This window comes from Callithrix jacchus, chromosome 18, assembly GCF_049354715.1.
Source record: "Callithrix jacchus isolate 240 chromosome 18, calJac240_pri, whole genome shotgun sequence".
Taxonomy (NCBI): Eukaryota; Metazoa; Chordata; class Mammalia; order Primates; family Cebidae; genus Callithrix; species Callithrix jacchus.
The window spans coordinates 24,438,360-24,463,408 of NC_133519.1; the positions used below are offsets into that span (position 1 = coordinate 24,438,360).

At 36.5% G+C, this 25,049-nt stretch overlaps 1 protein-coding gene across 12 annotated transcripts in view; it reads right to left on the reverse strand.

Moving 5' to 3' along the window:
• RALGPS2 (Ral GEF with PH domain and SH3 binding motif 2) overlaps positions 1 to 25,049 on the reverse strand; it is a 188,104-nt gene that overhangs the window by 92,497 nt on the left and 70,558 nt on the right. For all 12 annotated transcript variants that reach the window (XM_035279976.3, XM_035279969.3, XM_035279974.3 and 9 more), the window contains 3 exons: positions 14,824 to 14,907; positions 11,215 to 11,304; positions 1,849 to 1,941 (listed from right to left, as the gene is read on the reverse strand). In XM_035279976.3, coding sequence (XP_035135867.1) covers positions 1,849 to 1,941; positions 11,215 to 11,304; positions 14,824 to 14,907 — 267 coding nt within the window. The remainder of the gene's footprint in view (positions 1 to 1,848; positions 1,942 to 11,214; positions 11,305 to 14,823; positions 14,908 to 25,049) is intronic.

Consider the following 25,049-nt stretch of genomic DNA (forward strand, 5'->3'; position numbering starts at 1 on the left):
TTCTCTTACATGATACATAACACAGTACTGTCCTGTCTGCCTTTCTATTTTTCTTCAGAGCATTTAACACTATTTATGTCATTTATTTATTTGCAATTTCTTTTTCTCAGCAGAAGGTTAGCTGTATGAGAATGAAACTTTTGTCTAGACCGTTCACTATTGTATGTCAAGCAATTACAGAGTACATAGCACAGTATGAAATATTTTAAAATGTAATACAAACCATCAAAAGTTTTATTCAGATAAATAATGGAGCTGTTACCAAATAAAAATTATTATTTTCCATGCAAATAGGTAAGGGAGACAATGAAAATATCTTCAAGGAAAACAAAAATTAACTTCTGGCCAATGTATCTCATTAATAAACCAAATCATAAATAAGAGCATAGGACTGGGCATACTGGTTCATGCCTGTAATCCCAATACTTTGCGAGGCTAAGGTGGGATGATTGCTTGAGGTCAGGTGTTTGAAAGCAGCCTGGAAAACAATCACTACAAAAACTTTTTAAAAAATTAGTTGGGCATGGTGGCATGTGCCTGCAGTCCAGTTACTTGGGAGGCTGAGGCTGGAGGATCCTCTGAAGCACAGGGGTTGGAGGCTGCCGTAAGCTATGATCATGCTACTACACTCCAGCCTGAGCTCAAAATATAAAAATATTTTTTTTCATGATTAGAGTACAATTCTTTTCCCTGAAACTTTAAAGATAGAATTCATAACTGTTCTAATTCTTTTCCCTGAAATTTTAAAGACAGAATTAAAAACTGTATATTTATAATCATTTCCATTCCTCCATGAAATTCAAATTTTAAGAAAAGACAATAAGGCCATAACTATTAAAAAGAATTTTTTTAGAGAAAACCCTTCACACCCAGGTGTTTCCATTAAAAAAAAAAGAAAGAAATTTAAAAGGGATAATAAGTTTTTCCACACTAATGTTTTTTCCAATATAGAAATCTACACTGGTTTTCATGAGAAACATCTGTCTCTTCAGATACTATAAAAAGCAAAAGTAGCACTTTAATTAAAAACACTTATATTTTAGTAATAAAAAATGTTTTAAAAAGTCAGTTATGATTTTACCATAGAACCTTAAAAACATATTGATCCTTTATACAAAATGTAATAGATTCTAAACAAAATTATTGATCTTTAACATTAAATAGTATTGAATATAAATAAACTTAGTTGAATGTAAAATTTTACTTATATAAAATCTAAATGAAAAATACCTGAAAAGATTGAGTACAGTATTATGCTACTCAAATATGAAAATACACACCTTTGCAGGGGTCAAAATTCATACTCTGATCTTATATAAGTAATAGAACCAATTATGATTAAAATAACAACATCAGCATATGCAGCGAGAGCAAATAATTCCATGTTAATCACCAGGTTTTCCATTGTTTCTAAGAAAAAAAATCTAAGGTTTACTCATTAAAAAAAATAATGAAAATTATAATCGGTAAATTTTTTTGAAACTTACAACTTAGATACTCCTCAAACCTTTCAAAAGCATAATCTTCACAATTAAATGCATTTTTCTGTATTCATACCTTCCCATCAGCTGACTATTAAACACTATGCTGTCAAAGATACTGAAAGTGTTTCAACAAAAATGATTCTCTAAAGAGCAAAAACCAAGCACCGAACTGTACCCAAAAATTACCTTATACCAGTGTATTGCTTAAGGAGAAAAAATGAAGGTATCAAAGAATAGAGTACAAAGCCATTTAAAAATTCTTATCTATGATCATTATATTAACTTTAATGATAATTATAAAGGAAATGAATACAGCTTTCCTTCCCACAGGAAGTCAAACCTTTCATTAAAGAATATTACTCACCGCCCATGTTTTAGTCAACCTGAAAATTGGGGCACTCTGTAAGCCAGAAACCACTGCCATAAGTGCATGAAGGTTATTCAGCTCATATAGTTTCTGAAGATTAAAAAAAATAATGGGGGAGAGGGATGAAAAAGAAACATGAATATAAGAAAAAATTTAGACTAACAAGTACAATCTTGGCAACTGATATAGCATTCCAGTATATATTACCTTCATTATTGAGGTTTGTCTTTTGACTACCCACATTGTTTACACTAAGTTGTTCTGATGCACAACAGAACTTACATTGTCTACCCTGGCATTGTCCCCAAGCTCTGAGAATAAATCTACCTCTAGTTCAGTAATATATTAAGAAAACCAAGGTTATGTCTCACATTAAGTTTACATGGTATGATCAAGAAGGCTGGTTTCTAGTAAAGTCTCCCTTATTACTAAGCCTCTGCTTTATGTTTCAAGTTTCAAGAAAGGGTCAACATCCAGGATTCTTATTTGGTTTCCTATTCAGTACTCCCATTATTCCAGGGCAAGGGAGAAACCTGCCTTTCACAGTCTTCCTCAATTTTCTGCTTCCTCCTACCTAAATCCCCAGATCTTTTTTTTCTCATTGATGCTGAGACACTGATTTTACAGTCTGCATGCAAAAATTCCTAACACTAGTTTCCAACAATTTGCCATGGGAGCTGCATGATATTTATTGCTAATTTCTCAGATTTTTAAATATTACCCGATGCTTACATCCTACAAGTACTGTCTAAAAACCAATCATTTTACAACTGTCTTAATCCTACTCCCAGGTAAGCCCCAGGTCTAGAAAATGCTATGGATAGAACATTTAATTGAAAACCCAAAGAAAACAAATAAAAACAAAATAAATTAGTAACACAAAACATAATATAATAAACCTTTACACAAGGTTATATAATCTAATTGGGAAACCATTGGACAAACGCATTTCAAGCATTTATTATACTAGGCACCATATTAGACTGCATATACAAAAATGAGAAAAACCTATCAAGAAGCTTCAGTCTAGTGAGACAGACATGAAAACAAACAAATACAAATCGTATTTTCGTATTTCTAGAATAAAATTATATATAGGGTTCTATAAACGTACAGAGTAATCAGTCCCTAACTTTATCTATGGTGGGGGTTCCAATAAGAGACCCTCATTGCATAAAGCAGAGACACTGAGGGACTCAGCCTGAGTGTAAGAGCAGGATAGAAGCAATCTTCACCCACCATCAAGAGACTGCAAGGCGACAGTGCCTGTTGTGAACCACGGTGCTAATGGAAGAGGGAAAGGATCTTATGAAAGTTTGTAGCCCCAATTACTTCATAGTAAGAATAAACCAAGGCCAAGTGTGGTGACTCACACCTGTAATCCTAGTACTTTGGGAGGCTGAGGTTGGCGGATTGCTTGAGCCCAGGAGCTCAAGACCAGCCTGGGCAACATAGCAAAACCTTGTTTCTATTAAAAAAAAAAAAAAAGAAAATTAACCAGGCGTGGTGGCATGTGCCTATAGTCCCAGCTACTTGAGAGGCTGGGAGATGGAAGGACTGCTTGAGACCAGGAGACAGAGGTTGTGGTGAGCCATGATTGTGCCACTGCACTATACAGCCTGGACAACCCAGCAAGACCCTGTCTCAAAAAAAAAAAAAAAAAAAAAAGAAAGAAAGAATAAACAAATAGAAACAACAAAAACCTCACGCTGAACTTGTAGCTTTTGCCTAAGCTATAGAATGGCATGAGAAATCATTGTTCTAGCCATAACAGCAAGAAAACAAAACAGAAAAACAGAAAACCATTTTATTAAAGACACTGGAGAGTTGTGGACACAAATACATTCTACCATTAAAAAAAAACCAACAAAACCCAGGCTTTAAACAGTTTTTCCCCCTGAGGGCATATGCTTAATCTCTACAAGGCTAAGCAAAGATGAAGCCTCTAATGGCCAGATCTTGCTAAAGTAAGAAGAACCCAGTGTTTTTACAACCTTGTGGGCTGATACAACAGACTAGAATCTGTAGGAGTCTCAAACCTAGAGTTGGTTCTTGTGTCCACTGATTCACTCCTAATAGAATTTTCTTTACTGTGTGTCAGTGCTGGAGGCTGACAGCTGGGTTAGAAAGCAGAGAGAGAGATCTCTGGGACTGAGATAACAGGGTCCTGCTAGAGGAAGTGGCCTGCACCATACAAAGTACAGATTTTGCCCTGAGTCATTTGTAACCAGAGGTGATTTCAAACTAACTAAAGCTAAAACTCAACCCTATCCACCTCAATTCCTAATTGGATCAGAAAAATTAGCTTCTCTCTCTCTTTATTTTTTTGGAGACATGGTCTATTGCCCAGGCTGGAGTACAGTGTCCTGATCTTGGCTCACTGCAACCTCTACCTCCCGGTTTAAGCAATTCTCCTGCCTCAGCCTCCTGAGCAGCTGGAACCGCAAGTGTGTACCACCTCGCTTGCTTAATTTTTGTATTTTTAGTAGATACGGAAGTTTCACTATGTTGGCCAGGCTGGTCTTGAACTCCTGACCTCAGGTGATCTGCCCGCCTTGGCCTCCCAGAATGCTAGGATTAAATGCCTGGCCAGAAAACTCAGCTTCTCCTTGTTCCCTCACAGAGGATTGGTCTTCAGCAACCCAGGAGAAGAGAATCTTTACACCAGTCTCTACCATTCTTTTAAATACAATGTTTAAAGGTAGAAAAGTCAGAAAGGAAGAAGTGAAATCTGCCTTTATTTCCAGATGACATGATTGCATATATAGCACCGAACAATTAGAAAATGAGATGGAAAAACATTTACAGTAACATCAGAACACTGGCCATCTAGAAATAAAGATTTGCAAGAGTGCTTCACTGAAAATAAAGCATTGTTAAGAGAAATTAAAGAAAACTTAAACAGATATATGCCATGTTTATGGATTTAAAGTCTTAATATTGTCATCAATTCTTCCCAAAGTGATCTATAAATTCAATAAAACCTCAATCAAAAATGCAAGCAGGCCATGTTGCAGAAACTGACAAGCTAATTCTAAAATTTCTATAGACATAAAATGGAGATAGCACAGCCAAGACAATCTTGAAGAAGAAAAGAACATTAGAACACTATCAGATTTCAAAGCTTACTGTAAAGCTACAGTAATTAAGACAAAGAGATACTGGAATAAGAAGAGACAAATAAATCAATGGAACAGAACTATATCTACACATACATATTTGACCAAGTAATTTTCAACCAAAATGTCAAAGCAGTTAAACAGAGGAAAGGAATGGATAGAACAATTAGATATTCTTTCTCTTTTTATTTCCTTTTTTTTTTTTTCTGAGACAGAGTCTCGCTCTGTCACCCAGGCTGGAGTACGGTGGCATGATCTCGGCTTACCACAACCTCCACCTCCTGGGGTTCAAGCGACTCTCCTGCCTCAGCCTCCCAAGTAGCTGAGATCACAGGACTGTGCCACCACATCCAGCTAATTTTTGTATTTTTTAGTAGAGATGGGGTTTCACCATGTTGGCCAGGCTGGTCTTGAACTCCTGATGTCAGGTGATTCGCCTGCCTTGGCCTTTCAAAGTGCTGGGATTACAGGTGTGAGCCACTGCACCCAGCCTAGATAATCTTATGAGAAAAAAAAAATGAACCTTGACTCCTACACCTTCCACCATACACAAAAATTAATTTGGTCAGACGAGGTGGCTCACACCTGTAATCCTAGCACTTTGGGAGGCTACGGTGTGCGGATCACCTGAGGTCAAGAGATCTAGACTAGCCTGGTCAATATGGTGGAACCCCAACTCTACCAAAAATACAAAAATTAACTGCGTGTGGTGGTGCACATCTGTAATCCCAGCTACTTGGAGGCTGAGGCAGGACAATAGCTATAGCTTGAACCCAAGAGGCAGAGGTTGCAGTGAGCTGAGACTGCACCACTGTACTCCAGCCTGGCTGACAAGAGAGACACTCCATCTCAAAAAAAAAAAAAAAAAAAAATTAATTCAGGATGGATCACTTCAAACTATAATACTTCTAGGAGTGATCAAAGAAAAATGTCTTTATGACCCTAGATTAGGCAAAGATTTATTAAACATGACACAAAAAACACTAACCACAAAGATAAAAATAACGAATTGGGCTACATCAAAATTGAACACTTTTGTTCACTAACCAAAAGACAACATTAAGAAAATAAAAAGGCAAGCCACAGACTGGAAAAAAAAATATGAATTTCTGAAAAGGGTTTGTATTCAGAATACATTTAGAAAATCCCTACGACTTGATAAGACAAACAATCCTATTAAAAATACGGGCAAAAGATTTGAAAGGATAATATCACAAAACAAAATATCCAAATGATTCATGTACATATGAAAATATACTCAACCATCACTATCATTAGAGAAATACAAATTACAACCACAATAAGATACAACTACACACCGAAAAGAACGGCCAAAATTAAAAAAAAAAAATTAAACATCAAGATGCGTGGAGTAACTAGAAGACTCTTATTGCTGACTGAAATTTAAAGTGGTAAAATCAACAGGGTTATGTTGGAAAATAAGAATATTTGGCAGTTTCTAATGAAGTTAAAACATATTCCTCATCTATAACCCAGCAGGTCCACCATTCCTAGGTATAATCAAGAAAAAAATGCGTATTTCACAAAAATGTCCACAATAGCTTTATTCATAAAAGCCAAAGGTAAAACAAATGTGCAATAAGAAAATGATAAAAAAAAAACAAAACACTGTGGAATATCCATAAGTTGGAAATCTACTTAGCAATAAAAGAATTTCTGAAAACATGCAACGTGGATGAATCTTATCAACATGGTAAGCAAGAGAAGCCAGCCACAAGCAACAGCTTTCTGTAGGATCCCACTTACATAAATTCCCAGAACAGCCTTCATCTACAGAAATGCAGCAGTGGGTGTGTTGGCGGGGCAGTATGGAAGGTATGTTGTTTGGGAAAGTGATTGAAGGAACTCTGTTGCAACAAGAAGGGCCTTATGAGAAATGGGCCCTTATCAGACACTGAATCTGCTGACATCTTGATATTAAATTTAATCCTCACAGTTCTCTAGAATTTATTTTTTTTATGAGACGAAGTTTCCCTCTTGTTGCCCAGGCTGGAGTGAAATGGCATAATCTCGGCTCACTGCAACCTCCACCTCCCAGGTTCAAGAGATTCCCGTGCCTCAGCCTCCCAAGTAGCTGGGATTACAGGCATGTGCCATTATGCCCAGCTAATTTTTTGTATTTTTAGTAGAGATGGTGAGCCACCGTGCCTGGTCTAGATGTTTGTTTTTATAAGCCACCTAGTTTATGGTATTTTTGTTACAGCAGCCAGAACAGACCAAGAAAGAAATTAAAGATCAGTAAATCTGACTACTAAAATTAAGAACATGTAAATCAGAAAATAGTATGAAAAAGTGACAAAACAAGCCACAAACAGGAATATACAGACAGAGCTGATGCAAACTAGCATCTAGAGTCATATAAAGAACTCATATAAAAATCAATGAATGACTGCCAGGCGTGGTGGCTCACCCCTGTAATTCTAGCACTTTGGAAGGCCAAGACGGGCGGATCAGCTGGGGTCAGGAATTTGAGACTAGCCTGGCCAGCGTCTTGAAACCCCGTCCTACTAAAAAAAGTACAAAAATTAGCCAGGCATAGTGGTGTGAACCTGTAATGCCAGCTACCTGGGAGGCTGAGGCAGGAGAATTGCATGAACCCAGGAGGCGGAGACTGCAGTCAATAAAAGACCAATGCCAAATCTTAAACAGACCTTTGAGAGAGAAAACCTAAATGGCCAATATAGAAGAGATGTTCACTCCTTTCAGATTCAATGAAAGGCTATTAAAACTAAAATGAGATACATTTCACATCCACCAGAATTGGCAACAATGAAACATATTGACAATATCAGGTGGTGACATGGATGTGGAGCAACAGGCATCTTCATAAATTGCTAGTTAGAATATATCAATATAACCAGTTTGGAGTTTACTTATAACAAAATTAAAATGATGAGGGGATGGGTATAGTGGCTCACACTTGTAATCCCAGCACTTTGGGAGACCAATGTGGGAGGATCACTTGAGCACAGGCGTTCAAGACCAGCCTGGGCAACACAGTGAGACCTTGTCTTTAAAAAAAAAAAAAAGGAAATTAGCCAGGGGTGGTGGCTAATCCCAAGTACTCAGTAGGCTGAGGTGAGAAGACTGCTTGGGCCCAGGAGGTCAAGGATGCAATGAGTTAGGGTTTGCACCCCTGGCTTTCAGCCTAAGTGACAAAACAAGATCCTGTCTTAAAAAAAAAAAAAAAAAAAAAAAAAAAAAGAGACTCAGCAATTTCACTGCTAGTACGAACTCTGTATTTCTAGGGCTTCAACCTTCACATAAATACCAAGAGACTCACAAGAATGCTCATGGCAGCAGGGCTTATAATAGCAAAAATCTGGAAATAATCCAAAATACATTGAATAATTTGTGATATATGCAAACAGGATACTCTACAACAGAGCTACTCCTAAAACCATTAAGTAACAATGCCTAGTTATAAAGGTATAAAAGCAAATATGAAATAATAATTCAATTTAAACAAAATCCTAAAGCATACATTTGCAACAATGTATTATTCAGAAACACATAAGCTGTAAAAGAAAAGCAAACATAAAATTCAAGGCAGTAGTTCCCACTGTAGTAGAAGAAAAGGAGGTGGCATATGAAGAGGTATATGAAAATTCCCAGTGCTAAGTGGGTGCATGCATGGGTATCCACATTATGATTCTTTTGCTACTTTAAATATTCTTATATTCTTTTGTATCTATGTGATGGTAAGTTTTATGTATCAACTTGGCTAGACTATCAACTTGATTCAGTTATTTAAGCAAAGCCTAATCTAGGTGTTATCATGAAGATATTTTATAGATGTGGTTAACAACTATAATCAGTGGACTTTAGGGAATTCCATTTGATAATGTGTGGACCTCATCTGTTCAGCTGAAAGGCCTTAATACTGAAAACTGGGGTTTCCTGGAAAATAAATTCTGCCTCAAGAATACTGCCTAAACTCCTGAGTTTCCAGTCTGTTGGCCTGCCCTACAGATTTCATACTTGCCAGCCCCTTCAATGGTATAAATCAATTCCTAAAATCTATTTATACATTTTATATTTAGATCTCTTTATACATGTATATACAGAATGCCATGGTTCTATCTCTCTGGAGAATGCAGACTGATACGATACTCAAGTAAGAGACCTGTTAGTTTTATAATAAACAATATAGTAGAAAGAGAGTCAGAATAGAAGAGTTTAAGAGACAACAATAAGAAAAAAACAATTATAGGTTTAGAGCTTGGTATGAAGGTAAATGCTGTCAAAAGTAACTCAAAGTCTGAACTGAAATTAAATGACTACTTGATGAAGACAGTGGTAGGTTTGAGCAAAATTTGGTAGTTTTGAGTGGAACATACTTAAAAGATTCAGAAAATAATAATGTAGAATTCACGGAGAAGAATCATTAATTTTATTAGTTAAAAACCAGAATTGGCCAGGAGCAGTGGCTCACACCTGTGATCCCAGCACTTTGAGAGGCCAAGGCAGGTGGATCACCTGAGGTCAGGCGTTTCGCCAACATGGTGAAACCCCATTTCTACTAAAAATATGAAAATTAGCCGGGTGTGGTAGTGTGCACCCGTAGTCCCAGCTACTTGGGAAGCCGAGATGTGAGAATCGCTTGAACCCAGGAGGCCGATGTTGCAGTGAGCCAAGATCACACCATTGCACTCCAGCCTGGGCCACAGAGTGCAACTCCATCTCAAAAAATATATACATATATCTAACACATGACCACAAAAAATTTTTTAGATATTTTGACACTTTTGCAAAATATCAAATTTGTAGAAGGCTAGCTCTGCCACCTAGTGCCACAGAATGTTAGAATGCAATTGCTCCCATGTTCTTAAGGAAAATATGGAAGAGTTATGACTTACAATAATTGTAAACATGGTACTCTCATTTTATTCTACCTTCTTTCATTCACAGGTAAGCTAAGTTTTGTATTTATGACAAGAGTAATGAGTGAACGTGGCTACAATTACCATACTTCTCAGTGAACTTAACATTAAAAGAAATAAAAAATATATTATCCTAAAATATACTTCTTTGGCATATTTTGAGATGGCTATTCAGAGGGCCTACAGACAGAAATAGCCCTGAAAAGCTGCCTTTTGTGGAGGAGATTCACATCTGTAGAGAAAATCTACATTGGTGGAATGAAAAGGTAGGCTTTCTCTGAGTATCCTCTCCCTTGTCCAGATCCAGGAACAATGAACTCAACCACAGGCTACCCCAACTATTCTTTCTGATGGTAGCTCTCAGATTATCTGAGATATTTCCTTGAGGTATCTGTCTTTGCTTAACATGGTTTCCTCCATTCACTCACCCATAACCTGTGATGCCACCTCCCCCAGAGCTCAGAGAAACTTGGTCTCAGGCCTTTGTTCTCTGGGCTCATTCATTTTCCCTGTAAGTCACTTACTCCTATGCATCCCTTCCCCCAAACTCCCCTCTCCCCAGTGAAGAGGATATTTAAGCATCAACCATTTGGCCCTGCTCTGAGTTTGTACTTTGTATGACTTCTATGCGCATGTAATAAATCTGCTATGCTTTTCTCTCATTAACCTGTCTTTTGTTATAGAGCTGCCGGCCCTAAGCCTTCATGATAGAGAGGGTAAGGCTCATTCCCTTTCTGCCCCTACAGCTAAATTCAGAGTTGTTACAAGTTTTAACAAAATCCTGGTATCCTCTTGTGAACAGCCTGTCTCACCCTTCTCTCTAATTTCCAATTACTTTTGAAATCCATGCTCCATTTCTCTTGCTGTATTTATTATCTATGCCACACAATAATTGTTCGGTTAATAATGTGGTAACATCACATATATTATTCTCTTAAAAATAAAGTCTTATTCTTCACATATTTCACTTCAGAAGTGCAGTAGTATTCTCCTACTTTATCCTTCATGGCTTTCTTCATCACCTGCAGAATAGTCCAAAATTTTATAAATATCATACTTTACCATAATCTAACCTTTGTTTACTTATTCAGTGAAACAGATCACATAATTCACTACTCAGAGAGTGGGGTGAAGGATATAAAAGAAAGGGTAGGAAAACAAGAAGACTAAAGGAAAAGACAGAGAAAGCAGACATCCAACTTTAAAAATTGACTTCTTTAATCAATGGGCCTTATTTTTCCAGCATCGATGAACACTAAATGAAACATTATAAATATTTATTCACTTGCAAACATTTATGAATGGTTGAACACAAAAATAAAAACACAAGTTTTTCTTACCTTAGCAGTTTTAATATAGTGGCTCAACACTTCGGCTCTAATTTTTAATGTTTGAGCATGAAGAATTTCTCTAACAACCCAAAAGCTTACCTGTAAATAAAAATTTTAAATAAACATCACTATGATTTTTAATTTGTAAAAGTTTGTTTTGCTGTATTTTAAAACATTTTGGCAGAATTAGGTAAGCTCTAAAACTAAACATTGTAAAAGATGCTACTGAAAGCAAGTTTTTCTGTGGCTGTGTAATTTCTACATGGCCATTTATTTACATAGAGTAGGAGGATCATAAGTGAAGATTCCCAAGTAGGGTTTTCTTGGTGTAAACAAAACAAAATAACAAAGCAACAAAAATATATCTAACATTTTAAGATTAAAACTGCATTTCAAAAATTTTGAAATTCTTTCAAATAAAACCATCTTCTTGATTTCTATTAAAAATCATTAAAACTAATTTATTAGAAGGCAGATTAGATATACAATATTAAAATGCTCTATTCTGAATCATTTGCTTATTATATGATATGTCCATGCACATTTTAGCATATTTTAATTCATGGACTATGAAAACAAAGTCAAAGCACTCTTAAGTTGGTTCAAACTTATACAAATCTAACTACAGAATATAGTTTCAAATCGCTGTGTAAAAATAATGCCACTGTCTCATATTTCTTCACATTTTTAATGAGAAATATTTCAAATTTTACTTGGAATTTTCATCTGTAAACAAATGTCATTATGTATTTTACACATATTTTAGAAATATAGATGTAACTGTAAAGTGTACATATTTTACAAAGTCACCTTAGTACTTGTTACTGTACTTGGTCTACTAATAGCAATAATCCTCCCCAATTCTAATAAGGTTACTCCTTAAAAAAAAAATCAAGTTATACTATGGAAATCTTAATAATAACCTTACCAAATACCAACTATGAATTCAAATCTGAAGTGCAAGTTCACCAACTTAATTAAATTTAATGTTGGGCAAATTTTAAGACAATTACTATGGTGATTCATTTTGTTTTGGAGCCAGAGTCTTGTTCTGTTGTCCAGGCTGGAGTGCAGTGGGGTAATCTTGGCTAACTGCAACCTCTGCCTCCCAGGCTCAAGTGATTCTCCTGCCTCAGTCTCCTAAGTAGGTGAGATCACAGGTGTGAGCCACTATGCCCAGCTAATTATGCTATTTATTTATTTATCTATTTTTGAGATGGAGTTTCACTCTTGTAACCCAGGCTGGAGTGTAATGGCGCGATCTCGGCTCACTGAAACCTCCGCCTCCTGGGTTCAGGCAATTCTCCTGCGTCAGCCTCCTGAGTAGCTGGGATTACAGGCACGCGCCACCATGCCCAGCTAATTTTTTGTATTTTTAGTAGAGACGGGGTTTCACCATGTTGACCAGGATGGTCTTGATCTCTTGACCTTGTGATCCACCCGCCTCGGCCTCCCAAAGTGCTGGAATTACAGGCTTGAGCCACCGCACCCGGCCTAATTTTTGTATTTTTTTTTAGTCAAGACACAGTTTCGCCATGTTGCCCAGGCTGTTCTCAAACTTCTGAGCTCAGGTGACCCACCAGCCTCCCTGGACTCCCAAAGTGCTGTGATTACTGCGTGAGCCACTCTACCTGGCCAACGTGTTGGTTTTTTTTTTTAAGATGAGATCTTATTATGTTGCCCAAGCTGGTCTTGAACTCCTGGACTTAAGTGATCCTCCTGTCTCAGCCTCCCAGTAGCAGGAACTATAGGGACTCGCTACAACACCTGGCTTAGACAAATGTGATGGTGATTTTAAGCACACATTCTTTGTCACTCTCTCATTGAAAGTTGGGACGTGTATCACTTCTTACTGAATCTGGGCAGGCTTGTGACTGCTTTGATGAAGAAAGCATTAGCGAAAGTGACAATGACTTCCAGGATAAGGCCATAAAAGACCATGCAGCCCCTGCCTTGATTGCTGGAACATTCTCTTGGAGAGTCCTAAACTACTATGTAATAAATCCAGCCACCCTGAGACCCCCATACTAGAAGGCTAAGTGCATGTGCTTCCCAAATGACAGTCCATTAAAGCCAACCACATTTAAGAATGCTGACCTAGAATAACCAACACCAAGACATGGTTTCATAAAATTGCTGGACTCACATGAAAAAATATTTTTTGCTTTTAGTCTCTAGAATTGCTGGGTTACATCTAACAAACTTTTAAAAAATGTATTTATGAATTGGAAGAAAAATAAAGGATTTCCTCTAGAGACCAAAAATTAAAAGCAAAGCAGTGATTATAAGAGTGGGTACTGTAGCTGCCCTTGGAGGATTTCCTGTCTCAGTGACATAGGGCCTTGGGATTTAATGCTACTTCAAAGCCATAATACAAGGCCTCACACCTCTCCACTCCTCCATTTCTATCTAATGCTACTCAAAGGTCTACAATTTCAGTGAAAAGGTAGACTAAAGCAATTCACTTATTTTTCAATTCCTTTGAAAAAGGGAAACAACAAACAAGTGCATCTGTAGTAATGTAGGCTCTGGGTGGTCAAGGAGAAAAAAGGAAAAACTCATAAGAATTTAGACTGGGCATGGTGGCTTATGCTTATAATCACAGTGCTTTGTGAGGCTGAGGCAGGAGGATCGCTTGAGGCCAGGAGTTTGAGACAAGCCTGGGCAACATAGTGAGATTTCATCTCCACAAAATATATTTTTTTAATTAGTCTGGCATAGTGGTGCATGCCTGTAGTCCTAGCTACCTTAGAGTCTGAGGCAGGAGGACTGGTTGAGCCCAAGAGTTTGAGGATGCATTGAGCTATGACTGCACCACTGTACTCCAGCTTGGGTGACAGACAGAGGCTCTGTCTCTAAAAAAAAAATTAAAAAAATTAATTTTTAAATAAAAATTTGTTAACTATAGGCTGCCTTTAACTGGATTTGGTATTTACATTTTTACTACAGAGAAGTACAAAGATGCTTGAAGCACAACAATAAACATAAAAAATAGTCTTAGATCTGCAACAACCCTGGATATTAACAAAAGCAAATAAAAAGCCTCTTAGAATATATACTCCCTCAATTGAGGCAGCAGCAAAATTCTCATGGATAAAGCTTAAATAGACATGAGCTTTCAAGCCAAAGATAAAAAATTCATTATATATCTTTGAAAAATTCACTTTAAGAATGAACATAAACAGAGCAGTAATACCCCAAGAAGTTCTAATAATAATATAGAAGCTGCTGAAAATTAATAAATTTTAAAAATAAAATAAATTAAAAGATAAGAAAAGAGCATGACCGGTATAAAAGCATACAGATTTGAAAGAGATAAAACACATCTGAAGAAAATCGGTGAACTGAAATGTAGATTTGAGGAAATCACTCAGAATGGAGCACAAAGACAAAAAATATGAAAGGTTAAGAGACAAGCAGGAAAGAATGTCAGGTTCCAACAAATTTTCAATAGGAATGACAGAGAAAAAAAACAGAGATCATGCACAGAGATAATACTTGAGAGATACTGGCTGAAAATATTACACAACTGATGTGAAAAGTTAAATTATTTCTTAAGGAAAAATTATATAGTGAAGAACTGAATTTCAGATACAGTATTAAAATTTATAAACTCACATGATTGAATCTTCTTGTGAAGGCAACTGCATTTGGTGCAGAACTATATTTTTCTTTTTTATTCCATCCACAACTTGAAAGCTCCTGGAAAATTAAGGTGAAAATTAAATATAAGCAATAGCCCAGTTTTCTTGCCCAATTAAGGGTTTCAAAACATTAAAGACAGGTTATGCTCTTTTCTAGAATCACTTTATTTAATGGGAACATATGTAATATTATATCCATTCAGTTAAATCACAAAAGCAAATTTGATTAGCAGGACTAAGAGAACACAGTGACTATGAAAACATAGGCACTCTTATATTCCATAGGCAGAATACTGGTGGATTCTTCTCTGAAAAGATTTGAATTCCAAGAGGAAAAGATCCATAGATAAAGATGAGCATCCCACAACATAGAGTGAAGACTATTCATTCTATTCAGTCACCCAGAGCTCCCAATCAGCTTTCCAGTATCTCACTCTTTGAGCTGACAGTCAGTGACCCCAGACATTTGAAGAAACCTTTAATAAAAGGAATCATGATCCCCTAAAGGGCCTGTCAAAAAATACAAAGGGCCCACGAACTTAGATATAAAAAAATTTACTTTCGTTATACACTAACCTTTAACTGAAATAAGACAGTCCTTTTAGTTATAAAGGTAGGCTACAGATGACAGTGGTATTGGCAACAAGTGACAAAGTTATCAATCAAAATCACTGACATTTTCATATCACATCACAGTTGATTCAGATACCATTTATACTCATCACTATTTCAAACTTATGGTAGTTACATAATATTTTTAGGGACAGGGTCTTCCTCTGTCACCCAGGCAGGAGTATACTGGTGGGATCAAAGTTTTCTGCAGCTGTGGGCTCCCTGGCTCAAGCAATTATTCCACCTCAGCCTTCCAAGTAGTTGGGACTACAGGTGTGCACCACCATACTCAGCTATTTTTGTTTTTATTTTTTGTAGAGACAGGGTCTCACTATGTTGGCAAGACTGGTCTTGAACTCCTATGCTGAAGCAATCCTCCTGCCTCAGCCTCTTAAAATGCTGGGATTCCAGGCGTGAGTCATCACACCCAGATATGGTAATATTTAAGGCTGACCTCTAGATTTTAATGCATTAACCAAGAAGCACATGTAATGCTGTATAATAGCTTTTAAAAATATTTTGATAAGTATATCTTAATAGAACTGAATTCCTTCCATTTTAAAGAAGGGCTAGAGTTCCATAGGCTTCAGTCTGCCAGATGGTTCTAAGGTCCAAAATAGGTTAACAAACTTCTACAATACAAGAATAGCCAGGGAGAGTGAGAAACCACAAGAAATAAGAAAAAGAACTCTGAGGAAACAGAGTTAGGGCAGAGAACAGAAAAAGCTGAGTTAGGGCAGGGAATGAAGAAAACTGAGAAAAGAAGAAGACAAAACCATATAATTATTATTTTTCAATACATGAGAAAAGACATTGTACCCACTGAGCAAAAACAGGAGGATATATAAAAAGAAATATTCAGAGAAAAAAAACGAGCTTTTAGAAATAAAAAATATAAGACAAATCTGAAAGTCAGTAGAAGAGTTGTAAGCTAAAGTGACTAAAACTTTTAAACAAAAAGTTAATGATAGGAATAAAATGTTTTTATGCTAATGTCAAGACCCTCAGGGTCAACATCTGAATAACAGGAATTTTAAGAGGGAACAGAGAAAACTGATTAGAGATTCAAAAACAAACAAACAGAAAAAAAAAACCCAGATTATATACAGAAAAACAGGGATCAGAAGCTATCAGATATCTTAACAGCAGCACTAAAAGTTAAAAGACAACTGAAGCAATGTCTTCAATTTTGAATAATTCAATTTTCTAGAATCCTATATCCGTGAGTATCAATTAAGTCTGAAAGTAGACTACATTTTCAAACATGAACATCTCAGAGAATTTGCCTTCTATGTACCTACTCTCAGAGAACTAGTAGAGTATGTGTTCTATCAAAACAAACTAGCAAAGAAAACGGGACATATGAGACCCAGGAAACTGAGGAGCCAATACAGAAAGAAAAATATTGGGAATCCTCTGATTAACAGCAATGGGAGATCCTGGGGCAAACCTATGAGCACACTTTTAAGAACAAGAGTCAAGAAAGGAGCAAGAGGACAGAAATTCCAACAGACATCTGTCTCTGAAAAGCAGAAAAAAAAAAGAAGAGAGACAATCAGTATATTCATTTCTGGCATAAAATTAGTGATAGATACAAAGAAAACTAAAGTACATTTTAGCTCGAAAAAGAAAAAAAATGAATAAATAATCACAGTTCAACTGTAAAGAATATAGTTAACTTAGTAAAAACTGTGACATAACTGTATGTGCAAAAGGAGAAGAGAATTGTGTAAATGGGGGGAGAATATAAGAGAATGAAATCATCTTCTATAGTAAAGAGTCAACATATCATATTTGAAATAGAAAAAAATCAAGAAAAAGTAAGAATTTAGACCTATTATTTGAAAAACAGACATAAATTCCTCTAAGGAGAAACAGCTAAGAGATCTGCGTGGGAATGAGGCTCCAGGATGGAGGCTGGAAAGATGAGAATAACTGAGTTACAGTTCCGCTACATTTTGTTCTCTTATGGAAATATTTGACTTCTTAAACATGGTACATGCCTATCTTCAGTAAGATCTTAAAGTAGAAACCAAAACCAACCAACCAAACAAACAAAAAGAATAAATTGAGTCAGGGGAAGACTGAGGAAATAGTTAAGATGATACTATGGTCCTTCAAGAAAAAGGTGATGTTCCCTCAACTAGGGCATTATCATTGAAAAAAAAAATGATAGATTCAAGATATTCTGGAGGCAGACAGGACTTCGTCAGGAACTAGACTCGTGATGTAAGCTAAAAACAAAGTCTGCAGAAGTACTAAGATTCCAGGTTTCTGCCTTGAGCAATTATGATAGGGAATACAGGTGGGGAGGGGGACATGATAATTATTTCCACATAGTAGATAAGCAGTAAACACTCTGGAGAGAAAAAATGCCTTTTTAAATCTTAAAATTAGATCATATCTTTCAAACTTAAAATTTCTGAAAGAAAATAATGAAATGATAAAAGCAATTTTATAGCAAAAATAAAAACTTCTGGATATTCAGTTAGCCTAGCTATATTATCATTTTATATTATTTCCCTGTAAAAAAAAGAAAGAAAGCATTTAGTAGTAAAAATTATATCCACATAAAAATGGTATTATGACAATTATATTGAAAACATCAAACTGCTACAAACATTTCTGTTCTTTCTAAAATCACAGTATACAAACACAACTACATAAAGATGCCATATTTTAGGATAAAATTCCTAACATTAAATCCCTAAATAACTGAATCTATTTTTAACCAATTACTACAATTACAAAATTTATATTAATGCTATAATCAAAGTGTCTATCAAATTAAACTTATCAAACCACTCAAAGGAGCCATTTGACATAGAATTCAAACTCAATTATAGACCTTTACATAAAAGGCTGATTTCATTATCCTATTAGAAGTAATGCTATACTATAAATAATGAATATCCTTGCACCTTTCCTGACATTTCTGATTATTTCTTTAAAATACAGTCCTAAAAGAAATCATGAGGTCAAAGAGTACAAACCTTTTTGAGGCTTTGCTACCTGTCAAACTGCCCTCCTGAAATACTGCATCATTTACACTTCCATGAGAAATGAATGTAAGTTTCATAATAGTCTTATCAAAATAGAAAGACTCATGTTGATCAATTGACCCTTGAACAACATGGGTTTGAACTGTGTGGGTCCACTCATACATAAATTTTTTTCAAAAAAATATTTTGGAAGTTTTGTTTTCAAGATTTGTAACAATTTGAAAAAACTTACAGACAAACCACATAGCTTGGAAATATTGAAAAATTAAGAAAAGCTAGGGATGGAATGAATGTATAAAATACTAGTCTATTTTAATCATTTACAACCATAAAATACACACAAATGTATTACTAAAAGTTAACATTTGTGAAAATTAATGCACGCAAACAGACCTTACATACTGCCATATGCAGTCCAGAGAAATGTAACAAACATAAAGGTGCAATATTAAATAATAATTGCACAAAATTAACTGTAGTAATACTGTTCTACTATAGTAATTTTGTAACCAACTTGTGTTGCTTTTATATTGAGCTCAAGTGTTGAGAGTATTCCCTTAAAATACCCTGTGATGACACTCATTATCTCTACATGAGCAGATCCTCTCTCCAGTAAACTGGGTTATCACAGTAAAATGTGATCTCTCATGGTTCTCATATTATGTTTCATTGTATTTAGCGCAATATCCTAAACCTTGATTAACACCATGGGACCCATAAGAAGTACCACTAGTGATGCTGGAAGTGCTCCTAAGAAGCAGAAAAAAGTCATGACATTACAAGAACAAGTAGAATTGCTTGATATGTACCACAGGCTGAGGTCCTGCTGCCATTTCAGTCAATTCATCTTATAAACAGACTATGTAAACTTATGATATACAATACAGTACTGTAAATGTATTTTTCCTAATAACGTTTTTGCTTCTCTAGCTTAAGATTATATAATACATATAACATATAAAATATGTGTTAATTGACTGTTCATGTTATCGATAAGGCTTCCAGTCAAGGGTAGGCTATGAGTAGTTGAGTTTTATGCGCAAATTTTTGACTTCTGGGACGCTGGTGTTTCTAACTCTGGAGACATTCAAGGTTAAAGGGTAGTTCTGATTATTGTTATATTAGATAGGCTAGTGATATAACATTGTTTCATGAGGGAATGTTTTCTGATACAGAAACTACCACCTTATGAGGTTCAAAAACACCTGTCTTGTTTTCTAATTATAGGCTTCTTTAGAATGGAGGGCTTCAAATGGAATTTTAACCCAGTTGCTTCTGAAGAATGTGACTATACACCTCTCCCTCCATCCCTCCCTCCCTTCTACCCTTCTCTTTCAGTCACTTTCCAATAGTTTTCTTCAAGTGATAAAGCATTTTTCCATTAAATTCATGATGCAGAAAAAAGAACTGGATACATTTTCCAAAACTTCTTGGCATTTATTTGAGGAGTCAGAAAAGTATTAAAAAAATTTTTAATGTAAAAATGAAGCCACAATCCACCATATTTGTCTGGCTTCCTTATTTATCATGATAAATTATAATGATGAAACCAGATAAAATGGGTTGATATGTATAAAGCCCTTAGACTGGCACATAATAATCTCTGTATTAGGGTTAACTAGTAATATTATTATTGCCATTATTAAGACATCTGTTTTCAGGATGGGAAGAACTTTTAAAACACAGTAGATTAAATTACACAGCAAAGCACAGGTACTGGCTACTTTAAATAAATAAACAAAAAGGAGACCCAAATACGCACATAAAGAACACTGGGAAGGCTAGGCATGGTGGCTCATGCCTGTAATCCTAGCACTTTGGGAGGCTGAGGAGGATGGATCACCTGAGGTCAGGAGTTCAAGACCAGCCTGGCCAACATGGTGAAATCCTATCTCTACTAAATAAAAAAATTAGCCAGTCATGGTGGCACATGTCTATAGTCCCAGCTACTTGAGAGGCTGAGGCAGGAGAATCACTTGAACCCAGGAGGTGGAGGTTGCAGTGAGCTGAGATCATACCACTGCACTCCAGCCTGGGCAACAGAGAGAGACTGTCTCAAATTAAAAAAAAAAAGATTGGGAAGATGTTTACATAGGTTTTCTTTGGGGTTTATAGGTGATTCACAGCATTTCTCTCCACCCTTATTTTCTCTCTATTACACATCATACATCTTTAGTCTCAAAGTTGGGGAAAATAAGTCGACCATTTATAGGAAGAATAGTAAATAAAGTTGACCCTTAAACAACTTAGGGGTAAGGGGCACTGACCCTCCGAGCAGTTGTAAACTCACCTCTAATCTTTTAAATCATGCCCATAGAACTTTTGACTTCCCCAAAACTACTAATAGCCTACTGTTGACCAGCCTTACTGATAACATCAACAGTTGATTAACATGTATTTTGTATCTGATATGTATTATACACTGTATTCTCACAATAAAGTAAGCTAGAGCAAATAAAATGTTATTGAGAAAATCATAAGGTAGAGAAGTTATTATTCATTAAGGTCTTCATCCTTGCATCTTCATGGTGAATAGGCTGAAGGGGTTGGTCTTCTTGTGTCAGTGGTGGCAGAGGTGAAAGGAAGGCCGGAGAGGCAGGCACACTTGGTTTAACTTTACAAAAACATATGTAATTTAGGTCGGACTCTTTTTGCTTTTCCCATTTCTCTAAAGATGTTTCCACATGGTACCAATCCTTCTTCTGTAGTTTGCTTTAGTTTCAGTGCCCGTGTCACAGAAGGGTCCATGTTGTAAAAGAAGTCAAAAGCACTCTAGAATCACTGAAACTCTTCTGCTGGACTAAGGTCAATTTGTTTTCTGGTGCTGCTTTTTCTACATCTTCTTCCTCATCATCTGGCACTGGCTTGGAAGCATTCATCTCTATCAAATCATCTTTTGTTAATTCCTTTGGTGTGGTGTTTATTACTCTTGAATTTCTCCAAGATCCCTATCTTCAAACTTTTAGCTCTCTACCTTTTTTGCCATATCCACAATCTGTTCCATGATTTCCTTGATTGGCTGTATCATAAAACCTGTGAATTCATAAGCAACATTCGGACACAGTTTTTCCCAGCTGAAATTTATTGTTTTGGTCTTGATGGATTGCATGGCTTTTTCCTTAACAATGATGGCATCTTCAATACTGCAATCCTTTTAGATTTTGATGATGTTCTGTAAGGGTTCTCTTCCATATCACTGACAATTCTTTTCATAGAAAAGTATTGTGTGTAATGAGCCTTTGGTGTTGAACTCATAGGGCTCTCAGTGGCCTGGGGCATTGCTCAAAATCAAAAGAATTTTAAAAGGCAGTCCCTTACTAGCAAGGTTCTTCCTGGCTTCAGAGACAAAGCATCAATGGCACCAATCCAGAAAAAGTGTTCTCATTTTCCAGGCTTTCTTATTGTACATCTGAAGACTGGCAGCTGGTATTTATCGTTTCCCTTCAAAACTCAGGGTTTAGCAACTTTATTTGTAAGGGATCATAAACCCAACCATAATTGCACAAAACAGTAGAGCTAGCCTATTCCCACCTGCCTTAAATTGTAGTGCTTGCTACTCTTCCTTGCTAATATATGTTCTTTGTGGCATTTTTTTTTCCAGAGTAGGGCACTTTCATCTGTATTAAAAACTTGTTCAAACAGATATCCATTCTCCATGATTTTTTCAATGGTGTCTGGGAGCTTGTCTGCTGCTGCTTGGTAGGCAGAAGCTGCTTCTCCTATTATCTTGACATATTTTAAGCAAAACTTCTTTCTAAAATTATCAAGTCATCCTTTGCTGGCATTAAATTCTCCATCTTTAGATGCTTCATCTTCCTTTTAAGTTGTCATATAATGACTTTGCTTTTGCTTGAATCATATTAGTCTATGGGTATACTTTCTTAGAGCAATCCTGCACCCATTTAAAAAGCTATATTTTCAATACAAGATAAAAGACAGAGTATTTCATGAAAGGTGCAGGGTTTCCATACCTGCTGTCGTATAAAAAGTGATGACTTCAGAAATTTCCTTTTTGTTTTTTTTTAAACAGTGGTCCTTACATTGAATTCATTTATCTTGAAACGGCAGACAACTGCAGCTGCAGATCTCAATCTATGGAACGTATCAAGCAATTCAACTTGTTCTTGTAATGTCATGACTTTTTTCTGCTTCTTAGGAGCCCTTCCAACATTACTAGTGGTACTTCTTACGGGTCCCATGGTGTTATTCAAGGTTTAGGATATTGCACTAAACACAGTGAAAAGTACTTGAAAGCTGTGACAGATCACATTTTACTGTGATAACCCAATTTACTGGAGCAAGGAACTGCTCATGTGGAGATGATTAGTGTCATCACAGGGTGTTTTCAGGGGATACTCTCAACACTTGAGTTAACTGTAATAGCAGCACAAGGTGGTTACAAAATTACTACAGTGGAATGGTATATACCACAGTTAATTCTATGCAGTTATGATTTAATACTGCATCTTTATGTTTGTTAATGTTTCTCTCAACCGCACATGGCAGAACATAAGGTCTTCGCATAAGTCTTGATAAACATTAACTTTTCTTCTTTTTTTTTTTTTTTTAATTTTTTATTGGATTTTAGGTTTTGGGGTACATGAGCAGAGCATGCAAGACAGTTGCGAAGGTACACACATGGCAGTGTGCTTTGCTTTTCTTCTCCCCTTCACCCACATTTGGCATTTCTCCCCAGGCTATCCCTCCCCACCTCCCCCTCCCACTGGCCCTCCCCTTTTCCCCCCAATAGACCCCACTGTTTAGTACTCCCCTTTCTGTGTCCATGTGTTCTCTTTTTTCATCACCCACCTATGAGTGAGAATATGCGGTGTTTCATTTTCTGTTCTTGTGTCAGTTTCCTGAGGATGATGTTCTCCAGATTCATCCATGTCCCTATAAACGACACAAAGTCATCATTTCTGATTGCTGCATAATATTCCATAGTGTATATGTGCCACATTTTTCCAATCCAGTCTATTATCAATGGGCATTTGGGTTGATTCCAGGTCTTTGCTATTGTAAACAGTGCTGCAATGAACATTCGTGTACATGTGTCCTTTTAGTAGAACGATTTATAGTCTTTTGGATATATACCCAGTAATGGGATTGCTGGGTCAAATGGAATTTCTATTTCTAAGGCCTTGAGGAATCGCCACACTGTCTTCCACAATGGTTGGACTAATTTACACTCCCACCAACAGTGTAAAAGTGTTCCTTTTTCTCCACATCCTCTCCAGCATCTGTTGTCTCCAGATTTTTTAATGATTGCCATTCTAACTGGCGTGAGATGGTATCTCAATGTGGTTTTGATTTGCATCTCTCTGATGACCAGTGACGATCAGCATTTTTTCATATGACTGTTGGCCTCATATATGTCTTCTTTTGTAAAGTATCTGTTCATATCCTTTGCCCACTTTTGAATGGGCTTGTTAGTTTTTTTCCTGTAAATCTGTTTGAGTTCTTTGTAAATTCTGGATATCAGCCCTTTGTCAGATGGGTAGACTGCGAAAATTTTTTCCCATTCTGTTGGTTGCCGATCCACTCTAGTGACTGTTTCTTTTGCCGCGCAGAAGCTGTGGAGTTTCATTAGGTCCCGTTTGTCTATTTTGGCTTTTGTTGCCACTGCTTTTGGTGTTTTGTTCATGAAGTCCTTGCCTACTCCTATGTCCTGGATAGTTTTGCCTAGATTTCCTTCTAGGGTTTTTATGGTGCCAGGTCTTATGTTTAAGTCTTTAATCCATCTGGAGTTAATTTTAGTGTAAGGTGTCAGGAAGGGGTCCAGTTTCCACTTTCTGCACATGGCTAGCCAGTTTTCCCAACACCATTTGTTAAACATGGAATCCTTGCCCCATTGCTTGTTTTTGTCAGGTTTATCAAAGATTGTATAGTTGTAGATATGTTGTGTTGCCTCCGGTGCCTCTGTTTTGTTCCATTGGTCTATATCTCTGTTTTGGTACCAGTACCATGCTGTTTTGATTACTGTAGCCTTGTAGTATAGTTTGAAATCCGGTAGTGTGATGCCCCCCGCTGTGTTCTTTTTGCTTAGAATTGACTTGGCTATGCGGGCTCTCTTTTGGTTCCATATGAAGTTCATGGTGGTTTTTTCCAGTTCTGTGAAGAAAGTCAATGGTAGCTTGATGGGGATAGCGTTGATTCTGTAAATTACTTTGGGCAGTATAGCCATTTTCACAATATTAATTCTTCCTAACCATGAACATGGAATGTTTCTCCATCTGTTTGTGTCCTCTCTGATTTCGTTGAGCAGTGGTTTGTAATTCTCCTTGAAGAGGTCTCTTACGTTCCTTGTGAGTTGTATTCCAAGGTATTTTATTCTTTTTGTAGCAATTGCGAATGGCAGTTCGTTCTTGATTTGGCTTTCTTTAAGTCTGTTATTGGTGTAGACGAATGCTTGTGATTTTTGCACATTGATTTTATATCCTGAGACTTTGCTGAAGTTGCTTATCAGTTTCAGGAGTTTTGGGCTGAGGCGATGGGGTCTTCTAGGTATACTATCATGTCGTCTGCAAATAGAGACAATTTGGCTTCCACCTTTCCTATTTGAATACCCTTTATTTCTTTTTCTTGC